General features: G+C 36.6%; 2 protein-coding genes across 2 annotated transcripts in view; both read left to right on the top strand.

The window, feature by feature from the left end:
- Positions 1 to 2,473: 2,473 nt before the first annotated feature.
- LOC134793093 (uncharacterized) lies at positions 2,474 to 3,331 on the top strand. Its single transcript, XM_063764619.1, has one exon. The coding sequence runs from the start codon at positions 2,474 to 2,476 to the stop codon at positions 3,329 to 3,331; it is 858 nt and encodes a 285-aa protein (XP_063620689.1).
- Positions 3,332 to 6,759: 3,428 nt separating this feature from the next.
- The window catches only part of LOC134793156 (heparan sulfate glucosamine 3-O-sulfotransferase 5), a 38,444-nt gene continuing 18,160 nt past the window's right edge, over positions 6,760 to 27,043 (top strand). The window contains exon 1 of the mRNA XM_063764738.1: positions 6,760 to 7,131. The gene's annotated coding sequence lies outside the window, so the exon portion shown is untranslated. The remainder of the gene's footprint in view (positions 7,132 to 27,043) is intronic.

Here is a 27,043-nt window from a genome sequence, read left to right as displayed (position 1 = left end):
CGGCATTTTTAAAAGAGCGAGGAGAGAGAAATGATACTAGTTGCTGCGCCGTGAAAGAGAACAGAAAACGTTGGGCCCTTGACATTTGACAATTCGGATCTAGATAACTTCATGCGCTGACTGTCATCCTTGTCGAACGCGTGTTAATTGTTATTTCCTTCTCGCTCAGTGTCAGCAGTCGCAGTGTTTTCCAAACTTTTCACGTCGTAAGCTTGGTAATTAATGTGTAACTGTGAATTAGTTTTTCAAACGTTTGTCTTGTATAGATAAATAAAGTTTAATTTAATACATTAGATTTGTTTTATTTTACTATGTTTCTACATGAATAACTTAAAATTAATGCCGTTAAAATAATTTTCACCGTTGGTTAAAATTCTCCCACATTTTAAAGTTTGAGAACCTGTAAACAGCATGATGACGTAGGCCCGTGTCAGTTAGGTCATACGCGAATCTCGGAATAGAGTACCAGGCGGAGTATATTATTATACCATGTGCCATACCTGCCTTTTTATAACAATTCAAAATGGCGGAAACCAGTGACAAGCATGAGTCAATTGATATTCTTTTATAAGCTAAGTAATCATAAATAAAAGTAAGAATGATCAAAATATAAATATTTAATAAATAATGATCCTTACAGTAGGGGAAAGGTCAACTACTTACATAGTTATTTTCTATCAAGGGGTCACAAGATGGTACGGAGAAAATAAGGTTAATGTAAAAGCGTTATATATATTATATATATACTCGCATTGTGCTCATAATCGTTTTATTTATTTTTCTTTCTTCTCTTCTGAATCTTAGGTATTGTTAAAGCTTTATTTTGTTAAAGCTTCGGCGAAAAATTAATTGAGGCTATAAATCTCGTGTCTAGGTACATTAGTTATATACCGAAGTAAATTATAGATTGTACCCCTTCAACCTTGGTGCATGATTACATGTAATTTTAAAACTAATCGAAATAACCAGAATTTGAGTACAAAATCAATTACAGCGTGGTTAGTGGTTTCTTTGATATTAATTTTTAATAATATTAAGAAGACGTAGGACTAAATACAAGTCATTATGAAAGAGGCCTATATGCGTGTCTTTCCCTAATAGCAACGGATATTTTCGCAGCAGTGACCTTGGCACACTGTTACAGCCTGTCATGTTATCTTAATATCATAGCACTGTTATAAAGCTACTACTAAATGTCACGCAGTCTTTCTGAAGGTTGTATACCTTTATCATGAAATATTTAAGTAAAATAAAATGAAATGCTTACGATTAAGTATGAACTACAAGATTGATGATGATAATAATGATACATGAATACCTAATTTTTTGCTAAAATCTCATCTGCGAGCGTCGTTACCACCATACCAATGTACAACATATAAATATAATACCGAAATGCTTTTCACGCTAGCAGATCATCTGCCATTCTGATGAAGCCTTGATATATGATGCGCGCGATTGCAGCATGCGGCGTCTTTCGCGGATATCAAGCTCACACCGTGTAAGTATGCCTAAATTCTCCTACATCGAATAATATGTGACGTCCCACGGGTAAAGGTAACTTATGGCGGTTGGCGCTTACGCTATTATTAACGCTGCTCCAATATTATTGCGGCGCTATGCGACTAATGCGACGTAAGCGCGAGCCGCCGTTCACACCACCACATGTCGGACACGCCTCTAAATATATTTGTGATTTCAAAGCTTCCGGTTCATAGGTACTATATATGTATAAGACACAATTTAGACAATTTAGTGTTGCATTTGTTGTTAATTTCTAACCCTAAGAAGCTGTAAAATTACATGGGACGAATAATATAAACATTCTCAGTAGCTACTATGAAATAGAATATTACGTATTGTTCTAAACATAAGTGTAAGCTAGAAATTCATTTCTGAAACTAAAATGTGTAATTTTGCTTAGTAAAGAAACCCCTCATCACATGTTTCATTACTCCGCTATATGCTAGCCGAAACGTTTAGGTTTGTTAAAGGTGACCTTAGTTTCCTTTGTACACACTGGCAAATAAATTAGATATCAAGTGAAATTCATACGAAATGATAAAAAGCAAACTTCGTTAAATAAAAGGTTGGGTTCGTTGGAGAATATTGGAAAGTTTTGACCAGCAATTATTTTAAGTCCGTACTGAGGTATCTCTGACATATAGTAGAATTCTCTTTGATATTAGTGATCGTTTTAAGTATATCTAAGTAACCCTTTATGTTCCTTCATCGTAATGCTTTTACTTTGCTTAAATATTTGCTCCAAATTAAGGGAAATATGAATTATGAATATTTTTTACATTTCACATTCATTTCTTTGATCCTTCAAATCTTCTGAAGCATTCCTAATAAAACGAACTCTTACGTCAGAGTCCGCAGAATAAAGAACGAAAACAATCTTTGATATAATTATATTTTTAGAATGTTCTTTTGACCAGAGTCTATTACCTACACGTGTTCCCTGTTCTCCATGTCTATCAATACGAAGAAGACCGTAATTTTAGCGCAAGGGTACACTTTCCAACCATCCATCCTCCTGGAGACTGTACCCTTAGAGGTGGTCGACAAGTTCTGTTACTTAGGGTCCACCGTGTCGAGCAACCTCTCTATCGACAGTGAGGTCGACCTTCGCATCGGCAGGGCGGCCACGACGTTCGGCAGGCTGCGTACAAGAGTGTGGAATAACAAACATCTTACTATCAGGACCAAGATGATTGTTTATGAAACTTGCGTCCTGAGCACGCTCTTGTACGGAGCCGAAACCTGGACGTCGTACGCTAATCAGGAACGTCGACTAAACACCTTTCACATGCGCTGTCTTCGGAGTATCCTCAACATCACTTGGAAGGACAGGGTCACTAACGAGAGAGTCCTGGAAATTGCACAGCTTCCTAGCATCACCGCCCTGCTGAAACAGAGGCGCTTGCGGTGGCTTGGGCATGTGCAGCGTATGGATAGCACTCGTTTGCCTAGCCAGATTATGTTGAGCCAGATAGCATTTAAAAAGCGCCGCATTGGACGTCCCTTGCTGCGTTTTAAGGACTGCGCGAAACGCGACATGGTCGCTTTTGATATCGATAGGGACACTTGGGAGGAGCTCGCGTCAGATCGCGATGGATGGAGGGGTACCATCGCGAAAGGTCGCGAAATTCACGACAACGCATGGTTCCAAGACCTTGCCCGAAAACGCGCAAAGAGGCACAATCCACCTGATGGTGCCGACATGGCTCCCTGCTTCAGCTGCCATAAATGCGGTCGCAAATGCCGGTCCCGCATTGGCTTATACAGCCACGAGAGACGTTGTTCCTCGCTTACAGACGCTGCATAAATCATCTGTCAAGATGTTAAAGGCCTGAATGATTACCTAAATGTTTACTGGTATCTGCTTCGACGTACATGTACGGACAAGTACAAGTGAACTGGACGATAACTAAATTACATAATTTAGACATCCATTCTGATGTCAGTGTATGTTCGAATTGGCCTGTACGTCGAAGCGGATACTAGTAAATATTTAGGTAATATCAGGTTTATGTTTTGACCTTATAATTAATGACTATAGGTTTCTGACTGACTTAGGCTACGTAAATGTTTGTCAATGACCGGGGCCATGTGTCCCAGGCTCCAGAGTCGGATGCCGCCTGTCACGGCATTCATTATAAGCACATTAACGTCAACACACGAACCGACAGGAATCAAATGCGAAATGTTTCGCTACAATATTTTAACGAGCTAACTAAATCTGAGGTTTTCGAACGAAAATAGAAAGCGAAACACACATAACTAACTGGCTTACGTCATAATGTATCATGACAGGTTAATATATCACGCTATAACAAGCTTTTTATTTTTGTCTAGCACTGTAACGCCACTTCCATGAGTATGTGTTAAGAATTATGTAATATTTAAGGGGCGTATTCAGAAACATCAAATATTTAGCTTACTGGTTCAATAATAGCTTATTAAATGTTACCTTTAAAGACCCAGAATACGTTTCTCAGAAATAAACTACGGAAGCAAATCCTATGTCTAAGTTGATTCTATTAAACATGAAATATGAAGTAAATATTTTCGTATTAATAAATGATACTCGTACCTACCTAGACCTACTTATTGACAATATAAGTACCTATGTGAATATTCGCTTCGCTCAAGTTGATTTCCATTTCTTACACGTGATCGTCTAGTAATACATTCAAAAGCAATATAAATGGATTACTTTGCGTTAAAATCTCTTTAAAAATGACTCGTTTTTATTATCATTGAATTTAAAGCAATAGTTTAAAACAAAAAAATTAAGTACGTTACATTATTTGTAATTTTATCAGGTTCGTTACGAGACAGTTCGCTAAAGATATTTGTGTAATCCGACTTATAGACATTGGTTGGCCGACTTCAAAGTCTTGTTGGTTTGCCATTGTTGAAACTGAATTAAGCATTGCTTTGCCGGGTTGCTTTTGTGTCGGCGACTTGGGAAAATAAATAAACGTTGATCAGATAACAGTAATTGTATTAAGTGAAATTCTATTAATATAGATTGTGCTGTAAAATATTATCGTGCCTCACGTTATGATGTTATAGGTAACGAGTGAATTATTATTTAAGGTTTAGTTATAGGTACTGTTAAGGCAAGCTATAAATAATTTATTTACAAACAAGATATGTGGTATTACTGAACGAACTTAAAAACTAGGCAAGCTTATTTAATTAAACTGAGTTAAGTACTTAAATATGTTATCTATGTCGATGTACATAAAAGTTTCCTTGTTTGATACCTCACTAAGCCAGCAACACAGTAGAGTCCGTGCGATCATGTAGCCAGTAGTTGTAGAGCCAGAATTTTAAACAAATTTCGAACCCTGTCCCTACTTAAATCTCCTTTGTCCCTTAAAGTTCCTGTTTTCATCATCATATATAAGTCTGGATGCTAGCCTCTATGAGGTTGGTTAAAAAAACAATATCTATATATACTTAACACATTCAGCACCAAGAACCCGACTGCCGGGTACACTGTTCGTAGCGACTACGCGCTCCATACGGCAAAGACGTGGCTATGCGCTACGAGCGTAACTTACACTTAGTGGCAATGAATGTCTTAACCTATTCCTCATAAGTAATTGGTCGGTCTTATTTAAAAAACATTGAACGTTCCAACTAAAATCAAGTTCATTTGTTATTAACACAACTTACCCATGTAAAAATAAACTAACATCCTCATTCTCTGACTTCATATTCATACTTATACTTACTTACTTATCATATTATAACTTACGTTACCCACCATACATAAATTACCTACAGGCAGGCACAAAATCTAAGAGTGTCTGCCATTTGCTGAAACAGTAAAGCAAAGTGGTTTATTGCCAACCATGAGTTGCTCTATGGAATAACACCTACCACAAGTATTCTTATAGCCCATATATAAAACACCAGAAATGGTGCCATTACCTTATGGACTACTATAATTTGCCCTCGACTTCGTGCGCGAGGGAAGAAAATGCTAACTCAAGGTGGAATCCTTTGTAGGTAGGTACACCACAATAAACTTGATTATAATTTTCATCTGGTATTTTCTTTGGTAAAATTGTAGTGTAGTAACTAGTAATATTGAGGGGTACAGCAAGCTGCAAAACACAACATTGAGAATTTTGAGGCTAGATTTACAAGATTTTCTAGTGATTGCTCATACAACCAAACCGTCGTCATTTATACTTGGCTAAAACATCCTGCATGTATATCTAAATTCGATCACAAAATGTTCCCGAAAATAGACTTGTCAACCTGTCGCGCCGGATACCGGGCGAACGTATAGCATAGCTTTATAAATGTCGTATTTACTTATCAAAACCTCAATCTGACTTCATGAATATGAATATTATATCCGAACAGCAACCCTCGGCAATCCGCGTCTCTACCAAAGCGATAAGCACCGATATTTTAAGTAAAACGACGCAGATCTCCAAAGGGTAATTAAAATGGTAACGTCGGTCGGTCCTTACACGAAGTGCGGACTTTCAATTCCATATTTTTTCGCTTAGCAAGTTAATGAATAAGAAAAAAGTTTCGCAAACTATTGTGCCCGGGCGTATGAATCGCAAGCATTAAAAAGCTTTTTGTACAACAACCAAACCACAAAAGTCAAAAACAACGCGAAACTCTTCAACTTCTTTCAAGTACTTTTGTTACGCCAATGTTTGTATTGTATTGGTATAAAACTTTGCACAAACTTGGGATCAACTTTATCATTCCTTCAATAAACAATGCTCTATCGTCATAACATAATGCATAAAGATAACTTGATACTGATACTTCGATATAAAGATAGTTCAATGACGAAATTGCAGGATCATCCTTTCTGACTACAGATTGGTTTATTATGTAAATTGTTCAGTCTCAAACGTACAGATAAGCGAAGGTTACACGTAAATTATACGTAGCGTACCACTATTGCCTCCAGCACGGGCAGAATGAGGACTCATAACTACTACCTACTACGTATCGCGATCGAGTTTTGCGATTTAAATTCAGTACCGATGCTGAAGCGCTAAAGCGGGAAATGAAAAAGATACGGTGCGAACAAGAAGTGTAACGAGTCGTTACACTAAAACGAAGCAAATACATTGGCATCATTTTCATAACGACACCTATTTGTGAGTCTGGGAGCGTGTCGCGTAAGCATCGCGCGGGGCGTGAAGCGAGCACTCGAGATACAAACCGCCGCAAACATCCGCGTCGGCAACACCGAGAGCCGGGGAGGGGGGGTGCGCGGGCGCGGGCGGAGGCTGGCAACATCACGGCGCGAGTACGGTACGGCGTGTTTATTCTGTTCTGCCGCATATATCGACCGGGCCCGTGGCGCGCGCCGCCCGGTCAGTCGCCGCCGCCGCTCGCACAGACCGCGCGTCTCGCCCGCTCGTGACAGCTGCCAACCTACCTCGCACGCGACTAGCAACTTAATAATATCAACAAATAACATCCACTATCACATACTGTCATAAACTATCATGCTGGAACGTTGTTACAATGAATAACGACTGAGTGTTAACGAACAAAACAAAAGATCTAATGTGTAATGTGAGATTGTGTTGCTAAAGTTGGGTTGCATCTCTTCAGGCAGCTGTCCATACGGTAAGATTATAAAATAGTATGCTATTAAGCTTGAATAATGCACGAATACCTGTACATGTAAAACATGTGGAAGGTCAAAGCTCAAGGCCTTGAAAACTTGACACTTTATACTACGTGTATGGTTAACTATGTAGTAAACACGTTGCTACGTTACTTAATGAGCATTTAACGGTGGCACTGGCAGGCCTCATTTGAAATACGTTAGTTAGATTGAACATATATAGAACGTATTACAAGACTTGAAGTGTTCATTTCATTATTCTGTAAGATAATTACTATTATAGATATTACGAAATTAAATTAAACTCAAACGGGGATTGACCTTCCGTGCTCGTAGCAGGTGCTACGAAAGACTACGGCGTAGCAGTTATAGCGACGCGTAGCAATAAGTGTCATATTACTCGGGTTATTTACCTCCTCACGCTTGAACAAGTTTATCCCGCAGTTCACGCTCACTGAAATCACAAAACGTTTTTGGAAGAACAGTTATATTTACCAATTATTTTGCGGAGAGAAGCAGTGGCTACACCAATTAAGCTTTATTTACATTGTACTGTGTGGAAGCTACAGAGGGAAGCAATTAAAGGTTATATTATTATCTTTATGTAGTTGTTAATTGTTAATGAACGTGGCCGATAAAAGAAAATAAACCGTGATACTGATAATGCAACTACAGGCTGAAATTAATATTGTCACATAAGCCCTTCCAAACAACATCATCCAGACCAATCTAATGAACATTTACGAGTACCAAAGGCATTATTCACCTTATAAATAATAGTACATACACGCTTTACTGTAGTAAACAACAAAATACACTTGGCAGTAAAAATTTTCGCTACATACTACGACATAGCATTACAAGAGTAGCTTAGCAGTGAATAACTTAAGAAACCGGTAGAATAGATTGAAATGTTACTTAATTCAAATAAGAGCAATACGTCAGGAATCCAACTTAATTTTTTATAATTATTCTGCTTAGTAATAGGTATATATGATTTTTTTGGTCTAATTAAAGGTATAAAACGTCGGTAAGTACTATTGTACTGCTACATATCACAAAGTATAATAGCCGATGTCAAAAAATGTATCATCAGAAGGCATGTATACACGTGCACAAATTCATCTGAATAAACATATGATATTTGAAATTCGGATGTGTGCATTTGCTGCGGGAGTTTATACTGCACTTGTATGTTGCAGCACCTGATATTTAAATTACGTGCAGCCGCTTTGCATATCATAGAGCATGTACAACACGGTCAATATATGTATGAATACTGTGGAGTTTTCACATAAATGCCTACATTATGGATGAGCTTTAGCGTTGATATTACCAAAGACATATGTAACTTCGTATAAGACGAATAAAGTCTAAGGAAAAAACGTGCCGCGGAATTGAAGCAAAAGTCATTCTCGAATAGATGGCGCACACACCTTTAGCCTATCCTCGGCTAGATGGCGTGACGACACCGTTTCATATTTAACAATTTTAACACATAGATATCAGTGAATGAACATGGATCAAAATGATATAAAAATAATAAAATCATTTATCCATATATATACATGTTTCGATAACTTTATACGTTTTCATTTTGAGTTTTAGTCGTGTGTCGATAGATGGCAGTAAATTTACAGTGACTACAAAATTTACAATGACAGGACCCCTCTATACTATCTATTCTTTTTGATATTACTCAACTAACAGTCATTGATCAAATTTGTTAAGGAAGATGTACGAGTACGGTACAACTGTCGAAACGTGCACTCATAGTAGGTGCACCAAGTCATCTAAAATTATGTCACATGTAGGACCTAGAATATACAATAAACTCCTAGAGGAGATAAAGAACGTGGGTAGTACCCAAATATTTCTAAAAAAATTACGAAAATGGCTCCTAGATTACTCCTTTTACGACGTCAAAGATTTTTTAGACCTACCCAATAATTTATAAAGCGAATTTAATAATACTATGTTATGTAATTTAATTGAATAATTTAATAATAATATCTTAATACATTTTAATGTTATATAAAAACTGCCTGACATGTAATATTTAAAATATTATGAATAAATGTCTATGTCTATATCTATGTCTCTATTATTTTCATAACATTTTGATAACGTCGGGTGACAAGCAAAAGTCACTAACTAACACCATTGAAATTATTGGACAATAAACCGTGTCACAAGTGTAATAAAGTGCATTGTTACTTAATTTTTTTGATAGTACTTAGTGACTTTTGCTTGTCACCCGACGACAATGTTAATATCGTTGAATACGTGAAAATAAAGTAAAGTGAAACTGGTTTTGAATCCTATGATTCATATTTTCATGATGATCACGACGTAATTGATCTATTAGAAACTAGCAATATTATAGTAGGCCAGGTAATATCGGAATACACTGCCCGATTCGAACTTTAAGATACGTACGTTTCTTCAAACAAAAACGTCACTTTTGACGCTGACACATCTAATCCATATCGTTTCTAGATCTATTAACTGACGTATCTTAAAGTTCGAATCGGGCAGACAGTTTTAATGCGCTAAAAACTGTAACACACTTTTTCAGTTTAAAAAACTTGACAAAAATCACAACAACGTCAACAAATTGTCAATTATTAAGAATCCAATCGGTAGGTAGAGTTAGAACAAGATAAGTCTGCAGCGATTTTGATAACCCCACGCAGTGCAAGTGTTATTTATACCTGGATGGTGTTTAGCAAAAATGAGTCATCCCACATCCATTTTGCAATAAAATGTCAACTTTAAGCGTCAATTTTTTGAGTTGACATCTTATTGAAAAATTAATGTGGGTTGACACATTATTGCTTAACAGCATCCACCTCAATTTCATAGAAGTTTGACGTTTAAAATAATACTTGCACTGCGTAGGCTATCAAAATCGCTGCAGACTTTTCTTGGTCTACATCTACCTTATTAGTCCTTGTTATTAAAACCAAACAGAATTCAACTCTAACTTAGCTAAGTTATGCAGATGACTCAGTCACCGAGATTCCAAAAACGGATGCTCGCGAAAAATTGAGCCTATTTACGGCAACAATCTCACTGCCCGATTCGAACTTTAAGATACGTCAGTTAATAGGTCTAGAAACGATATGGATTAGATATGTCAGTGTCAAATGTGACGTTTCTTCAATCAAAAAATATGGTTGTCTGTAAAGTCGGTTTACGGACGATAATTTTGCGTGATAACGTCATAAGAAAACATTGATGAAAAATTGCACAACGTGGCCGTAACATTACCATGGAGATTTGTCCACAACGTTACCATGGAGATCTGTCCACAACGTGACACTTTCGTGCATGCTACCGGTGTTCATCGATTTATAAGACGTTATCACGTCAAAATCGTCAATTTTGAAACTGACACATTTAATCTATATCGTTTCTAGATCTATTAATTGACGTATCTTAAAGTCCGAATCTGGCAGTTAGGCTTTATTTATAACCGGACCCGCTAACGGTAGGCGTTTACCACTCGCTTAGTCAACGCTATAAGGCTTGACAATCTCCAAGACAGCGGACATGCAATTCCAACATTTACCTAAAGTTATGCGTTTAAATCACACACTACACAGACACCGCATTACGAAGCGTTTACAAAGAGCATGAGGTCACCACATATATGTACAATTTTACTTGTAAAATGCTACGAATCCAGCAGCACAATAGAGTTGTATTCTTTACTATTTTATACTATAATAACCCAAGAACACCGCTAAAGGGGCGCACTGATTAACAGTCCGCCGGACGGTATCGGCCTGTCAGTTAGAACAAAATTTTGACAGTTCCGAACAACTGACAGGCCGATACCGTCCGGCGGACTGTTAATCAGTGGGCCCCTTAAAGCTTAATAAATATAAATATATGTATTTAAAATACCCGAGTAGTGGTAGTGGTTTTCAGGAGAGAGGTTTAAAAATTCTGTCAATCAAAATTTGTAAATATCTTTTTTATGCTTAATGTTAGGTTTATACAATTTTACAATAACTGTTATATAAATGTACTCTATTTAATACGATGTAGGTTATTCTAATTATTTAATTATTTTCGGAAATCGTGGGTTGCATGTGTACTTACGGCTTTATTGTCCCAAAATATAGCAAACGTAAGTAGACATGCGTCTTTATTGCATGGATATCCGCGTGAAGTATGTGTACATACATTCATCTTTATTTACCGAAATGTTATTTTAGTGGAGGGACGCAAGTGCAATAATAGGAGCTGTTTAATTTTTATATTTTTATTTCAAGTCATAAAATTGTTAAGTAAACAAACATAAACCCGTAAAAAACAACGTAAGTGCTTATACAACTAGTATTCCAAATTCCTTTTTTAGAGCAGCAAAGCCATAAGTGCATATAAATACCGTAATTGAAAAAACACATTTAATAAAGAAATACTTAAGTCACTTGAGTATATTTCCACTATTTACTGTATCCATTTTTGCCAATTTTGGTGCGACTTGAGAAACATCCTCCTCGCCCGGTAACACAGACGCAAGTGAATTTACATCGTCGCGTGCGCAGCTAAGGCGCTCGCGGTAACATCGGGAAACAACGACGCACGTGCGGTAGCGGCTTTGTTTCATGTTCAACTAATCACATGCGTCGGTGTTCGCTTACTTTATTTAATAAACTAATAAAGATACAGAAAAAAGGATTTTTGTTTTTGATACAATACAACATTTGTGTAACTTTCGCGAGATAGAATCGATTTTGGTATAAAGTCACATGTGGCTTTATTGCACCAAGGGTACGAATTATGGGCGCAGCTGAAATAAGCGGTCGCTCTGCCATACAAAATTTGTACGGGAGAGCATATGTGTGGTGACCTCGATTGACTTATGTGCTCCGTCTAGTAGTGGCTTTATTTAAAATAACCGGACCCGCCAACGGTAGGCGTTTACCACTCGCTTAGTCAACGCTATAAGGCTTGACAATCTCCAAGACAGCGGACATGCAATTCCAACATTTACCTAAAGTTATGCGTTTAAATAGATTAAGGAGGGAAACAAGCACTAAATCGTCTCCGGTGACAAATGTGCCGGGTGCAAGGCCGTCCACCGTCCTTGGGAGCGTGCATTAATCATGCGAATAACTCGAATAAGGGTTGCTTCCCTTTAATTAATAACACCGTGCCCAAACACTTCCGGGTTGTAGTGGATCAAAACAAACCGGGAAACTGTAAGATCGCTATTTTAATCTTGCTTTAGGAACATTTATGCCTACAAATAAGTGTTATATTAAGTTATAGAAAAAATATAGCATGAACGTGGACAAAAACGACCAAACCCACAAACTGATTAACGATTTTTTAAACCTCCACCAACCTCCCGTACTTAAAAAAAAATTGTAGACTCTTTCCGGCTCACTAGAAAAAAAACTTTATGTAACTTTTTTTTTCTTCTTATCATCTAATATTTCGATTCCAATAGGTCTGTACCACGCTCGAGTAAATACACATTTACCATCGTCGGCTCCCCAACTATTACGAGGTTTTGCAATTAAGTGCACGAACTTTCTTTTTCATATTAGGTGCAGGTGGGCAATTTCGACTGCGGGGTAATTTCAACTAATCGAAATATCTGCCTTGTTTTACATTATTAACTAGAGTCACACACAACACACACAGCACATCTTTTTCGCTATCTAGATACATATGGCACTCTAGTTAATAATGTAAAACATGGAAGATATTTCGATGTTGTTGTTGTTTAAATTACCCCGCAGTCAAAATTGTCCCCCTGCACCTTTATTACTTAAGTACATCAGAAAAATTACCTAAGTGTACGCAAGTAAGTACAAACCTACTTAATTGTGCATTGTATTAGTTATGTTTAGTAGTAGCAAAGAGAATAGATAGTATAGAGGGGTCCTGTCATAGTAAATTTCGTAGTCACAGTAAATTTATTATATATTTATATATATTTACACGACACACGACTAAAACTCAAAATGAACACGTATAAAACTATCGAAAAAATTGATATATATGGATAAATTATTTTATTATTTTTATATCATTTTGACCCATGTTCATTCACTGATAACTATGTGCTAAAATTGTTAAATATAAAACGGTGTCTTCAACGCCATCTAGCCGACCATAGGCCAAAGGTGTGTGCGCCATCTATCCGAGAATGACTTTTCTTGATTTCCGAGGCACGTTTTTTTCTTAGACTTTATTCATCTTATACGGAGTTACGAGTACATATGTCTTTGGTAGTAGGTAGTACGCGGTATCCTAGTTGTGACAAGACAGAGGAGGACTCTATAATGTTTTTTTTATACTTACCGCAATACCAACGGGCGACTGAGGTCATAATGCCATCTCTTTCACTCTTGGTTAATCTGAACAAGGGTAAAGAAGATAGCATTATGATCTCGGTCACCGGTTGGTATAGCGTTAAGAATAAGTAATCTCTATTGGCTGCAACTTTATATCGCTAGTTGCGCAACTTGTTTCTTCAATGGTTCTACTTCTGTAGGTACTAGGGAATGTAAATCGGTTATTTTCGGTTATTTTTTGTATGGAAATTATCGGTTATTAACCGAAACCGCGGTTATTTCCATACAAAAAATAACCGATTTGCATTCCCTAATAGGTACCTACTCTTATAAACTTAAACAAAGCTTTCTACTTAGATGAAACACAGTAACACTTGTAAACTCGAACAGTGTTGACAGAATTAAATATTATTAAATATTTATACTAAAACATTTAATATTTACTATTGCCCTCTTGTGTGTTTACGCTCATAGCCTAGTCCATTTATAAATACCACAGAATAACAAGTAGTTATATAAATTTGCGTATTTAATTATTAGGTAAATTATACCTACGTCACTTTTTGCTGAAGAACCAAAACATCATTTTATCCGGTACACCTCTTGACACCAAAAAGCCGTTTGATCTTGGGATAGAATTAATTGCCTGTAAGGACTTATATTATTTATTTTTAATTATTAGTCAAATACCGCAAAGTATTTATTTTTGAGAGGTTGTCGGTCTCTAAATAAGTTTTATTTAGCTTCAGCCTATTAACTTTCCGGCAGCGGTCTCCTGTTTAGTTTTAATTGATGTAGTTTCAAGCCTACTTCAAATGTTTATTTACGATAGCTTACTTCTATTTAGCTGACAAAGTGCTTAAAAGACCTTTCAATTATACCTTCCTACTAATAAGTGGAAGCTAAGGACGAATTCGTCCATAATCCTATGTATTACGTCACCTTTTTAAATCGTCCACAGTGCCATGTCGGCAGCATACCATTCCTAAATCGTCACCTTCCTAACGCGTCCACATTGTTATATCGTCAATTTCTTGTCCATATTCCTAAATGGTCCACACTAAACAGTCCTCGTTCCGTTTGAGTTTATTTTTCACGCTTCTATAACAATAGGGACATATTGATAGGCATAGGCCGCAGTATCAATTAGTTTGCATTGTCAGCACAAGGTTCTATTAAATTGATTGTAGACCTAAGGATCATTTGTCATTATCATTGTTGTACAGTAGACATAATAAGCATCGGAACATGCTAAGCGGTTAAGGTGTTCACAATGAACTAACTACACATTTACTTTTTGACAATAAAGTTGTGGTACGATAATTTTAACACCTCGTCCCCTTATATTAGTTCCGCTACTGACTGTACCATGCGGAGCTAATGATAACGAAGGGTTGATTAATTTCCCTGGGTATATAACCACGAGTATATCATGGCCACTAGGTCTTTCAAATCTTTGAAGGTTTCGTTTTTAGGGTTCCGTACCCAAAGGGTAAAACGGGACCCTATTACTAAGACTTCGCTGTCCGTCCGTCCGTCCGTCCGTCCGTCCGTCCGTCCGTCTGTCACCAGGCTGTATCTCACGAACCGTGATAGCTAGACAGTTGAAATTTTCACAGATGATGTATTTCTGTTGCCGCTATAACAACAAATACTAAAAACAGAATAAAATAAAGATTTAAATGGGGCTCCCATACAACAAACGTGATTTTTGACCAAAGTTAAGCAACGTCGGGAGTGGTCAGTACTTGGATGGGTGACCGTTTTTTTTTGCTTTTTTCGTTTTTTTTTTTTGCATTATGGTACGGAACCCTTCGTGCGCGAGTCCGACTCGCACTTGCCCGGTTTTTTACTCTTTACCAATCCACGTACTACTTATAAACTCCGACAGTAAATGAATTTGTGCAGTGTGTACCTACAGTTAGTTAAGTCTTAATCAACAGATTTGTTTTTATTACATGAAAACTATCGTTTGAACTTGAACGAAAACAGAGACCATTTCTAACTTACACCTGACCGCAAAATGATGTCTAAATAATGTAATTTTGTTCTCATTCACCCGTGCGTCTCGCTCGCACTAATACACGCGTGAATGATAACTAACTGACATCATTTGGAATTTTGAACATCGTTCTGATGTCAGGTGCTGTTCGAGTTATGAGTATGTGTATTTAATATTGACAATGCATATGCTCAGAAACTGGTACCTTATGTGGGACAACATAGGCATAGAAAGTGCTACTTTTCTACACCTTACCTACCAAATAACTCGTGTCGGTTTCACCGTCACTCATTGGGAAAGACCTACTTTCCACACACGTATTTATCATAAATAACTATTTTAGTACCAACCTAAGAAACATAAAATTTATTTTACCTGCGAAGGTTATTTATTTTTAATCACTAACTAAAAGCAATTGAAAGGAAATCCTGTTTTGTTCAACTAATTTTTATCAGTCACGCGTTTCCGAATAAGACCATTTCTGAATACAAAATTCAAATCTGTCGATAGACTGGACCGGAGTGCTTTTGTTAACTTCAGTTATTTGCATAAAATTGTGTGGATACAGGATACAGGGGATAAGATGGGGAAATGTGTATTATCGCGTTATTGCCCGAGAAATGCCTCCGGAACCTGGTGAAACTTTTTAATCTCTGAATTTTCTATACTTAGCGCCGAGAAAGCTAAAGTTTCTCGGTCGCTCTCAGTAATAATGTATTCGTAATTTTATTGCTTTCTTTCTTGCGCACGTAGGACACGTTTTAACTTAAGAAGTGAGGCGTATTCTGGACATGTTTTAAGCGAGTTGTAGTTCAAAATATAAGGATATTTTCTTGGCTGTGATTATGAGCAAAAAAGTAAAATTTCTTTGATTCCGTTATAACTTATATTTTTGTGTCAGAAAACTTATAAGCTGCATACATTGTACCTATAAGACTTGTGAGTAGGTATTCTAATGATATGATGGTGGGTCTATATTTCCCGATATTGTAATAGAGGAACGTCAATTGTGACGTGTGGCATTACTTTATTCATTTGTAGGGCTACGTAGCCAAAATGAAAAAACTGTACCGTGAGGGTTTCGTTATGTCCGTTCTTCCGTCTGTCCGTATGTCACAGCCATTTATCTCAAAAACTAAGGTATATTTGAGTGACATTTTTAACATAGCTATATTTTAGTACTGCTAAAAGTTAAAATTAAAATTACTTAATTTGAGGGGGGGGGGGGGGCATACATGTACCAAAATTTGGAAAAAAAAACAGTAAATATCGAAGTTACATTATTAGAGAGGTATTTTTAAAATAATCTCTTTGAAAGCCGAAGAAAACAATTTTATATTTAAATAGTGGTACATTTTCAGGGCCTTGACATTTTAGCAGCTGCCTATCAGCTTGAATATAATTGTATTTGTAGGGTATACTATTTTCGGAGTCGATTCATTACGAGCACGAATAATGAATTAAATAAGACACTTGACTCAAAGGGTGGGTAGAATCGTCGTCCATAATACAGTTAACTTCCCCCGCTACTATTGTACCTACTAGTAGCCTATTAAACTTATGAGGAATATATAGTAAAATTGTATACATATACATAAGTAATTAATACCTACGAATCATTCCTTTAAAACCACGTTAACTTGAATAATATAATAGAATCATAAATCATATATTTATTTGAATAAAACTTATTCCACCTACATGCATCACCTAAAGTTAAAAGAACAATCTGTACTTCCCTAGCAAAGTAATAAGACCACAGTGGGAGCAAACCTTATTCTGTTCCTAACCACACTAGTTGCTCTGTTAGCTGTAAACCTCGTGAACCCCCAAGGATTCGCAATCTGGAACCAGACAAACATACATAAGCATTTATACCCAAGCTAAAACGGAGACCTTTCGCTCTGCCCTTAATTTGGCAGTACTGTACAGACTCTTATTACGCTCTTTTTGTATTTATTTTTTAGCCAGAATCAGAAAGAGGTTTGAACTCGTGACCTTCCGTGTTTTTTGGCAAATTAAGGGTTAAAAATAAAAGAGCAAAATATTGTAGACGTTACTAATACTTTTGTCACCTTGTGAAATGTATTTGAATAGGTATCTATAGGAATAGGTAACTATCTTATGAGTTTCAGAAAGTATGATTTTTTTTATATAGGTTATCTATTTGAAAACAAAAATTGCACATTTTATGATTAAAATCAGAAGAAACGCAGTTTATATGAAGACTGTTTTCACTACGTGTAGTGTTCCGACTGAGATATTCATCTGATAGTAAAATATAAATGAACTTGGATAAGGCTGAATACAACGGCTTTATTACGTAAGAGGCGGGCGGTCAAGGCCAGACCGGAGCTCCAAATTCTATAACACTGGACATAGATATACCGTCGTAGTAACTAGTATGTATGTAGAGTACTATGCACATCTTACACTTAGACTGTAAAAATAGATGTTGTATGTGATCATTTACAAGTACACTTTTGATACAGACTGATAAAATGTTAGCAAATCAAGAAAAAAGGATAAGTAAGTGCTCTTCGCCATTCAGCGTATTAAAGTTCTTATCTACGCCAATTGTTCTGCTACACACGGTACAAGTACACTACGAGTAGATACCTCTACGTCGTAGAGGATGGTGCTACATGCGCGTAAAAAAAGTTTTACTAGCTTGTTTAATTTCAAATCATCGTATTTCCTAGTCATTTGCTATACGGATCAAGTACTCGAAACATAAAATAGAGCTTGGGATGTAAAATAATATACATACCTAAAATAAACCCTCCACAGCATTTTACAGAAACATTAGATGTTTGTGTATCCAAACCGGTATCCAAGGATTAAAATGAAAGTTATAATATTGTTTATGTTTCATTGCGAACCCTGACTTTTCACAAACACTCATATTAACTGCTCGCAGTCATCACCTTGTTAAACGATACAGAATTGGTAACATTGACATAAAAACCACGTTGAGGAAGTAAATACGTATGTTTTTATGTACCTACTGTTATTATAAATATTCGCAGGTAGGTACCATCTCAATGCCAGATGTGATATGGAAACGTCATATATGTATTAGATATTTAAGTAAAAGCGGTAGATGAGATTACTAGAGAATACAATATGATTAAATAGCAAAAAATATTACTTACATATTTTTCAAAACAGTCAGAAAAGGAGTGTTCTCCAATCAATTAATATCAGAATAGGTACAAAAGATTGGATGAGTACATATTGTACTATACTCAATACGCTACAAAAGCCAGCCTATTGAGTATAGTACCACAAGCGTTTGTATATCATCACAATAGCCCGCCCTGTATACCTACTTAGTGTCGTGGATGTTCATACGGATGTCGAATCCCCGAGCCCTCATTCCGACGTTCCCGGTAGTGATATTGGAACATTTGTGGATCATAAACATTGATCATGCGAAATTAGATTAGAATGTCAGTATATTTATCACTATATAGTAGACCGAGGCGAATCGAATCACAGGGCGAATCGGTTCAGACTAAAAAATCGATTGATATTAAAAAAAAATCTTATGACTGGTCGCAGTAGCGGAGAGACATACGGTGCAGTTTTAGTGTGCGCATATCAACGCAATATTTGTAATATCAACGGATTCTTCATCGTGATCCTATTCGCCTGTGTCTACCCTAATTGTATGTACTGTAAAAGCTATACAATTAACTAAAAAAAATGGGATACCATCAACAGCGCGTGAAACAATTCGGAATACTAAATTTGCTTTAAAATGTTTCAAAGAGCTAGGATAATACATATATAAGTACCTACTTAAACTGTTACGATATCTTCTACATAAAAAAAACTATCGAATATAAATTATTATATCTTGTATATTTTAACGTTTTTATAGTTTAACCTCAATAAGTGTATGTAAGGTTTTCAAACTATATGTCATCATCATTCGCTTTGCCCTTATCCCATTCATTTGGGGTCGGCGCAGCATGTCTTTTTCTTCCATACCTCTCTCTCGCCCGTCATCTCATCATTCACTTGCGTTCGTTTCATATCATCTCTCACACAGTCCATCCATCTTTTTCTCGGTTTTCCTCTCCCGTTACTTCCCTCCACATTCATTCGTAATACCTTTTTCGTCACATGGCTTTCATTCCTCCGCATCACATGCCCGTACCACGCTAGGCGATTCGCTCTTACTTTTTCTGTTATGGGTGCAACTTTCAGGCTTCCTCTTATATACTCATTCCTTATCCTATCCATTCTTGTCACACCACACCTTGTTTTCAAACTATATGTAGATAATAAATCTCTCAATTTTAAACGTCTTCTACATATTAATTCACATGGTTAATTACACTTAGTACCTATAAGGTGATGATTTATTTTAAGAAAAGATTACACCAAGATAGAATTCTTGATGTACAAGGAAAATAGTCCCCGTATTTGGTCGTGTTGGTGCCGTACACGTGTACGGTTGTTTCCAACCTTTACTCCCGCATAAGAGAAACAATGTTAAATTCAAACGAGACTAAATTTCCATTTATATGTTGTTCTTTTTTCTCGAGACAAACATTTCTCTAAAAACATATTACAAAGTGTGCGGTCGCAGTACTCGTGTTTAAAACAAACGTATGTAATAGACAGTATTCGTACCTGCATACAGTTAATTAAGTAGGTTTAACATACCTACAAGTGTTGACATTTGGAACAGGGCCCTGAAGCACTGAATCAATTAAAGCCGCCCGTAAGTTTTATACGTTTCAGTAGGTACAAACATTGTTCAGCCATGCTGGTTTTATTTTAACAGCGGCATTATTATTTTATTTTATTGGGTATAAGCGCATGATTTAAGAAAGCGCTTAAATATGCCAAACATACCAAGTTGTTAGGTTAACATCACCTTATAATTTTAACTTTTATATTGAAATGAAATCATTTGGAACATTAGAACGTCAAACGAAAGAAAGTTATAAATTTTTTTTGTTAGCCTAGTTTAGTGTCTCACTGCTGGGCAAAGGCCTCCCCTCCGTTCCTCCGGATAAAATGTTTAAGTTATACATAAAATGTATGATCTTACTGTATACCTCGTGTGCTCTGTGGTCCAATAGCCTTTCCAACGCATACAGAAAAGGCGATTATCTAGATGTATTTCACGCCTCAACAATGTCGGCGCATAATCACATGTGTTAGAGACTATAGGTGGTACATTGTACAAGTATGTCTATCGTCGTCGCCTAGTACCCATAGTACAAGCTTTGCTTAGTTTGGGGCTAGGTTTGATCTGTGTAAGATGTCCCCTAATATTTATTTATTTATTTATTTTATTTATTGTATGATTTGTATGTTCGCAGTTATGTCGCGCGCTTAGGCGAGGTGTAAAAATTTACTCGGTTTGTACATACTATGGTGTGCTATGGTGATCTATGCTATGTACCTGTATTTTTTTCTTTGTGTCAAATTACGAACGAGATAAAACAGAGAGTTATTAAGTTAGATTATAGGGCCGAATCTTTCAGACTATGTTACAAACATAAAATCCAATAGCATTGCCAAATACATATGTTTGTTCTATTTTCCTATTAACGACACGTACGACTTCGTACGAACATGAAGTAATTTTTGCCCCTCTTCCAGACAGTGATCTGGAATTTGCCCGTTTTTGTCCCGAACTGACAAAATCTCGTTGCGTATGTTGCAAAGAGAATCGATGGTAATAGAGAGGTAAAGTCTAAGAAAAAAACGTGCCCCTTAGTTTGACATCCAAAACAGATGGCGCTGTACTGTTATATGTTTTGCTCACCTTTTGATCACTGAATTTTCAAACTTTTGACAATCAGAGTTACCGCAAAATGTATGAAGCTGCACAGCGCCATCTCGTTTGCCTGTCAAATTCGAATCACGAAATTATCTTGGATTTTACGCATCCCTTAAGTTAATAATGCCTTACCTATATATCTGTTTACGGTTTTACCATGGGGTATTGATCGATATCGAACGCCGTATGCCCACTTGAATCGAGAATTAATTAATGCTTTCGATTGAGGTCGGCCATCCACGTGCAATCACATCATGTGGCAACAAGCTCTCGTGCTGCACAGCAAAGAGAATATAATCACTACGTTTTAAGAGACGGGACTTCCATACTAGCGATTTGATTAGTCTGTGTGTATGTTTGGTGTTCCAATCATTACCAACATGTATGACAAAGAACTGTCAAAGAACAATAGTACCAACATAACAGACTTAAATAGTGTAGTATGCCACACGCTTGCCTATTTTATCGATATCGATAAATTGGGGAGGGTTGAAACATGGGCCCCTGTCAACAAATTTCGTACTAGAAATCAGGTTAGAATCGAGTCCACATTTAAGTCGTATGTTATATATAGTGTGGACTTAAATGTGAACACGATATTTATTTGTTAAAATAAAAATATGTAAAATGTTTTTTTTTAATAACTTAATATAATTAATTTAAAATACATCCCGACGGTCCGACGGTCCACATGTAACAGAGGAAAATGTGTGTTCACGTGATTAAATGTTTTTTTTTTCTATATATAATATTCTTGAATAATAAAATTAAGCCTTCCTTTACAACTTATTTGCGCCACTGCCTGCATCTGAAAACATTTAATAATTAAAACAGAGACACATACTTTTTCTTATATTTTAGGTTAAAATCTTAAATATAGATGGTCAAGCAAATCTTGTCAGTAGAAAAAGGCCCGAAATTCAAATTTTCTATGAGACGATATCCCTTCGCGCCTACATTTTTCAAATTTGCCGCCTTTTTCTACTGACAAGATCTGATTGACCAACTTTAATAGAGAATATCACGCAAAACTCTGCGTAAGTAACGCCACTACTATTATCTGTCACAATCTGGGGGCCTACCGCGAAACAAGAAAACCGAAATTTCGTTATCCTCTCTATCACTCTTGCATATTCGAGCGATAAAAAGGCAGATAACTAAATTTCGATTTTCGCGTTTACCAGTACTTAGGACCTTGTTAACAAACCGCCTTGATGCATCAATGTCATAATCATTTATTGTCTGTGAAAACACTTGGCGATATAAGAAAAACAAGAAGACTTTCGTAAATAATTAATATATTATATCGAACAACACCGGTAAGTAAACGTGAGCGACCGAACGTCTACCATCGTACAACTAGCGACACATGGCCAGTTTTGGAACTAAACATAAAAACTAAAGCGCTGTCTATGACAGCAGTCTAATCAGCCAATATCAAATTTCTATATTCAATAAAAACTTGTCAAAAAACAGTTTAAGGCAGAGTATGTATAAGTTAGTCTATGAATTTACTGGAGTCGGTAGTACTGTATTCTGGCGGCAGAACATTGCAGTAATATCCCCTATTACTAGATTCCAAAAATATATAATATAATGTCCATTCCATTAATGCACAGATGATAAATAATTTTCCACTAAAAATATTCGGAGAAATAATTATAGTCATCTTGTATACCAGGAAATTCACTCATTTTATTTTATTTACATTGATAAAAAATTTGGCTGCAGTCGATATCGATACTTCGTATCGATACTTAGTACATCACTAGTTCACAATGAAAGTGGATATGAAATATGTAATTTTCGATGTGTTTATAGCCTGCTACATCAAATTAAGGCTAAAAGTATCTAAAGCAATACTTACCGGTCTTCATCTAATGGAAATTTCGCCATAAACTTCCTTTTTTGCGATTTTCGCGAGCGTATCAGGGTCAAACAGATCACTGTGTTATGTCTTTCCTGTAGACATACACGAGAGTTAAGGGCTATAAAGGTTAATTTTCTTATTTAACCCTTACGTGAAAAGGTCCTCCTTTTATTTAAAGAACTATGATAAAATCATTATTTACATGCCCACAAGCTGTTAACTATTGCCCACAGGAGAGAAAACTAGTGTGTTCGCGCGAACAGTACATTTTTCTCTGCTTGTGGGCGTGTAAGCAATTTTTATCATAGTTCTTTAAATAAAAGGAGGACCTTTTCACGTGGATAAGGGTTAAATAAGAAAATTAACCTTTATAGCCCTTAACTCTCGTGTATGTCTACAGGAAAGACATAACACAGTGATCTGTTTGACCCATCAATTGCCACATATTTCGCACTGAAACAACTTAGTTTTCGGTGGCTTTTAAACAAATTCTATCGACTCACTGTATGTTCTTATCACGTTTGACTGTTTTGGAAAATAACGAAGGCTTTTAAAAAAGAAATTGCAAGAAATACGTAAGTAAAACCTACGAACCGCCATGACAAGCAGCAAAGCAATGTGGCTGACAGTTGACTTGACAGATAAATAGCACTGACGTTTTATTTTGTTTTTTTGGCTATGGCTAGGTCACTGAAGTCCATACAAAACCTTTTTTTGTTCCTAGTTGCGTCAGCCTGCTGCACAGGACAATTGAGACTACTTTCCTACTAGTCAAATCAGCTTCTTTTTTAGAAATGTCAAAAGGATTTGCTAATATGGAATTTAAATGAAAACCGTTACGTTTTACTACTACATTCATCATGACGGGATTACTTTCATACTAGTATTCGTCTGGGACGAGCCTACTGGACACTGTGCGGGGAGTATTTTACTGTAATCGAACGATGCAAAGTCAATGGCGTTGACCGACTTTTGCATTTTTCGGGCACTTCATCCTTGTTTCCCTAAAGGGCCAAAAGGGCTCCTAGTAAACCGTCTAAGTATCCAATAAAATAGTGGAATTCTCAATTTGATTATTTATTGTTATTACTGCGTATTTATTGGCAACTAAATTTCTCAGAGACCCCATTATAGCTCCACACTTTATGGTAATGTCGCGAACCTCCTCGCTCGGCGTTATTAAGTTTACTTACGGTCTCTAACCCGGGCCTTAATCGACACATTACTGAAAGATAGCAGGCTGCTGCACGATCATATCACAGCGATTCCCTGTAATGGCTTATATAACCGTTACTCTCATAAAAGACGGGTATAACGCGAGTACTCCGGTTGCTCCAATTAAACCTTAACACGAAATCCACTCCAGTATAAATGAACGTGAAACACGACTGACATTCAATCTTACGAGACTATTAAATGTTTATACTGGTAGATAAGTTTGTCAAGAGCATAATTTAATGAACACTAATTTAAAGCTTATGTATATTACATGAAATCCCGCAAGAGGTTTGACATCTAACTAAGACTTGATTCATAGTATATTAGGTGAAATTAAACGCTTACTCGGGGCTGATAACTTTGTTTAACCTACTTATCCTTCAGATCTAAGACTATTAACAGTACCTAATAAAATTACGTTAACGGCGTAACACAATTTACTTAAACTTGGTCAAGCAGATTTTGTCAGTAGAAAGTCAGTAGAAAAATATGAAAAATGTAGGCGCAAAGGGATATCGCCCCATAGAAAATTTGAATTTCGCGCCTTTTTTTACTGACAAGATTTGCTTGACCATCTATATTTATTTTGCCAAGCTGTTTATACATTAGCATCAAATAAATAAATAATTAATTAATGTTATCAATCTAATTATATGTAGTTTCGTTTAAGTAGGTAACTCTTTTGTTGTCCCTTTAAGTTAATAGACATAGGTTGTTTCATGTTTGTAAATAGTATCCTTAAAGTGTAGGGATATAAACCTAACGTTTGGTAAATATACCTAAATGGATTTAGTTTAATCCTACGTAAAACTATGTTAAACGTTGAACTATAGTCATATAATAGGACTTTATAAATAGTTTTACTAGTTCAACCTCGTTAACGTTAATAATTTTTCACATTAACGTTAATATTTTTTCGGGAACAGCTCGACCCCTGAGGATTATGGCGCAAACTTGGAAAACTATGCAGTTATATACTTAATAGGCACACCTACGCAACCTCCGAGGACGACATTGAACTTGCTCCGAGTTCACGGCTATTAATTAGACACTAGGTAAGCCAGCCAACCACGTAGTTACTGAATAAACCCTTTGCCAATCCTAAATTCCAACTAAAACCCAAACAACAATTTGTAGCCCAGTTATAATAAACTAAGGATTTTGTCGAAACCAAATATTTTCTTTGCTGTATTGCGAGCATTACCTAAGCGATTTTGAATCGTCAATCTCAGAGTAAAGTAAAATGATTATCTAAAGACGAGTGCTTCAAAGTCAAGGTGAGTGGAAAAGGCAACTCAACTATGTTATTGTACAAAGGTGGCTCGAGGCTCAATAGAGATAGGCGACCTTTCAGGCCCTCCACTGTCATTCACTGAATAACTTGCCCTTTTCTGTACAATGGCGCTGGATCTCGAAGCAAGTTAGTTTCCAAAGGGTTACAGAACATACTTAAATTGTTATTTTCAAATATCACCGAGACAATGACACCGACCTTGGATTTTTATTGTACGAGGGTATACGGGTGCCCTTCGAAAATATCGAATTAAATTAACAACACCTGCAGGCGTATTATGGATGGCATTATCTACGTGACAAAATAACCGTCACTTTTTAACACCGCGGGATACAAAGTGACGTATACCGTTTTATCACGGTGTCACGTAGACAAGAACGACCATCATATCCGTGCTGGGGCTTCCTTAGAAAAGAAACACCTTTTCAATACTGTAATCTAAAAAACCAAATTAATAATAATCATAACGAGTCATTTCAGCGAACGGTCTCATAGCAAAGAGTCTCTACCAAGACCGCGAGAGTCTCGCTAGGTAGCTGGGCCAAGGGTCAGATATAGAAGGCGGTAATCTTAGACACAGCGCGATAATCCGTTGGTTCCTCTCTCGGCGGCCCTGAGCACCGGCAGTTTGGGCCTTGTCCCGCTGCTGGCGGCACGGCTTTTATATCTTACTTTTAATAATCATAAACCGACTAAGTGCCATTCGGACCACGCAAAAAAATAAAGAAATAAAGTTAATTAAAATTAAAAAACCGCCAAAAGTATTTCAGTATGTCACACAAACCTTTAGACACTATTTTATCCATCGCATGCAAAAAAACGTTATCCTTGGCCTCGACCAAAGGCTTGCATGAATACATAATGAAGTCTTATTTCCAAAACCCCAAGCATTTCAGTCAGTTTTGTATTAGCAGTAAATAACCGGTAACGGCGTTCCTCAAGGCCCGGCCTTCAAAGAAAATTGCCAGTACCGCGAGTTGCACGTTTTTGCATAAACCCGCTGCAAGCCGGTAAACGCTGGCTTAATGAAACACCGGCTCAAAATTACCATGAAAATATGACCAAGGAAACGTCCGTGACAAACCGCCTATGTAGGCAAGGCATGCTATAGCAGTTTAAGCTCGTAATAGAATTTCCAGCGATCAATATATACGTTTAGATTGTAATACGTTTTAGATTTGTAATTTTATCCACACACAAATAGGTATTTCATGTATGTATCACATGTATCATTATGTACACATATATTACATATCACAAATTAAAAATGATTTGTCAATAAAGCTTGACTTTACTAGCTCAAAATACTTAATAAAGTTAAAAGTGGTTTGTGTTCATGACTCACCATAAAAGATTAGTTAGTAGTCCATAAAATACAGTTATTACATTTACTCTTTTGTA

The sequence above is a fragment of the Cydia splendana genome, chromosome 8, assembly GCF_910591565.1.
Source record: "Cydia splendana chromosome 8, ilCydSple1.2, whole genome shotgun sequence".
Taxonomy (NCBI): domain Eukaryota; kingdom Metazoa; phylum Arthropoda; class Insecta; order Lepidoptera; family Tortricidae; genus Cydia; species Cydia splendana.
The sequence above is the reverse complement of the archived record's forward strand: the minus strand, read 5'-3'. Positions and strand labels throughout refer to the sequence as shown.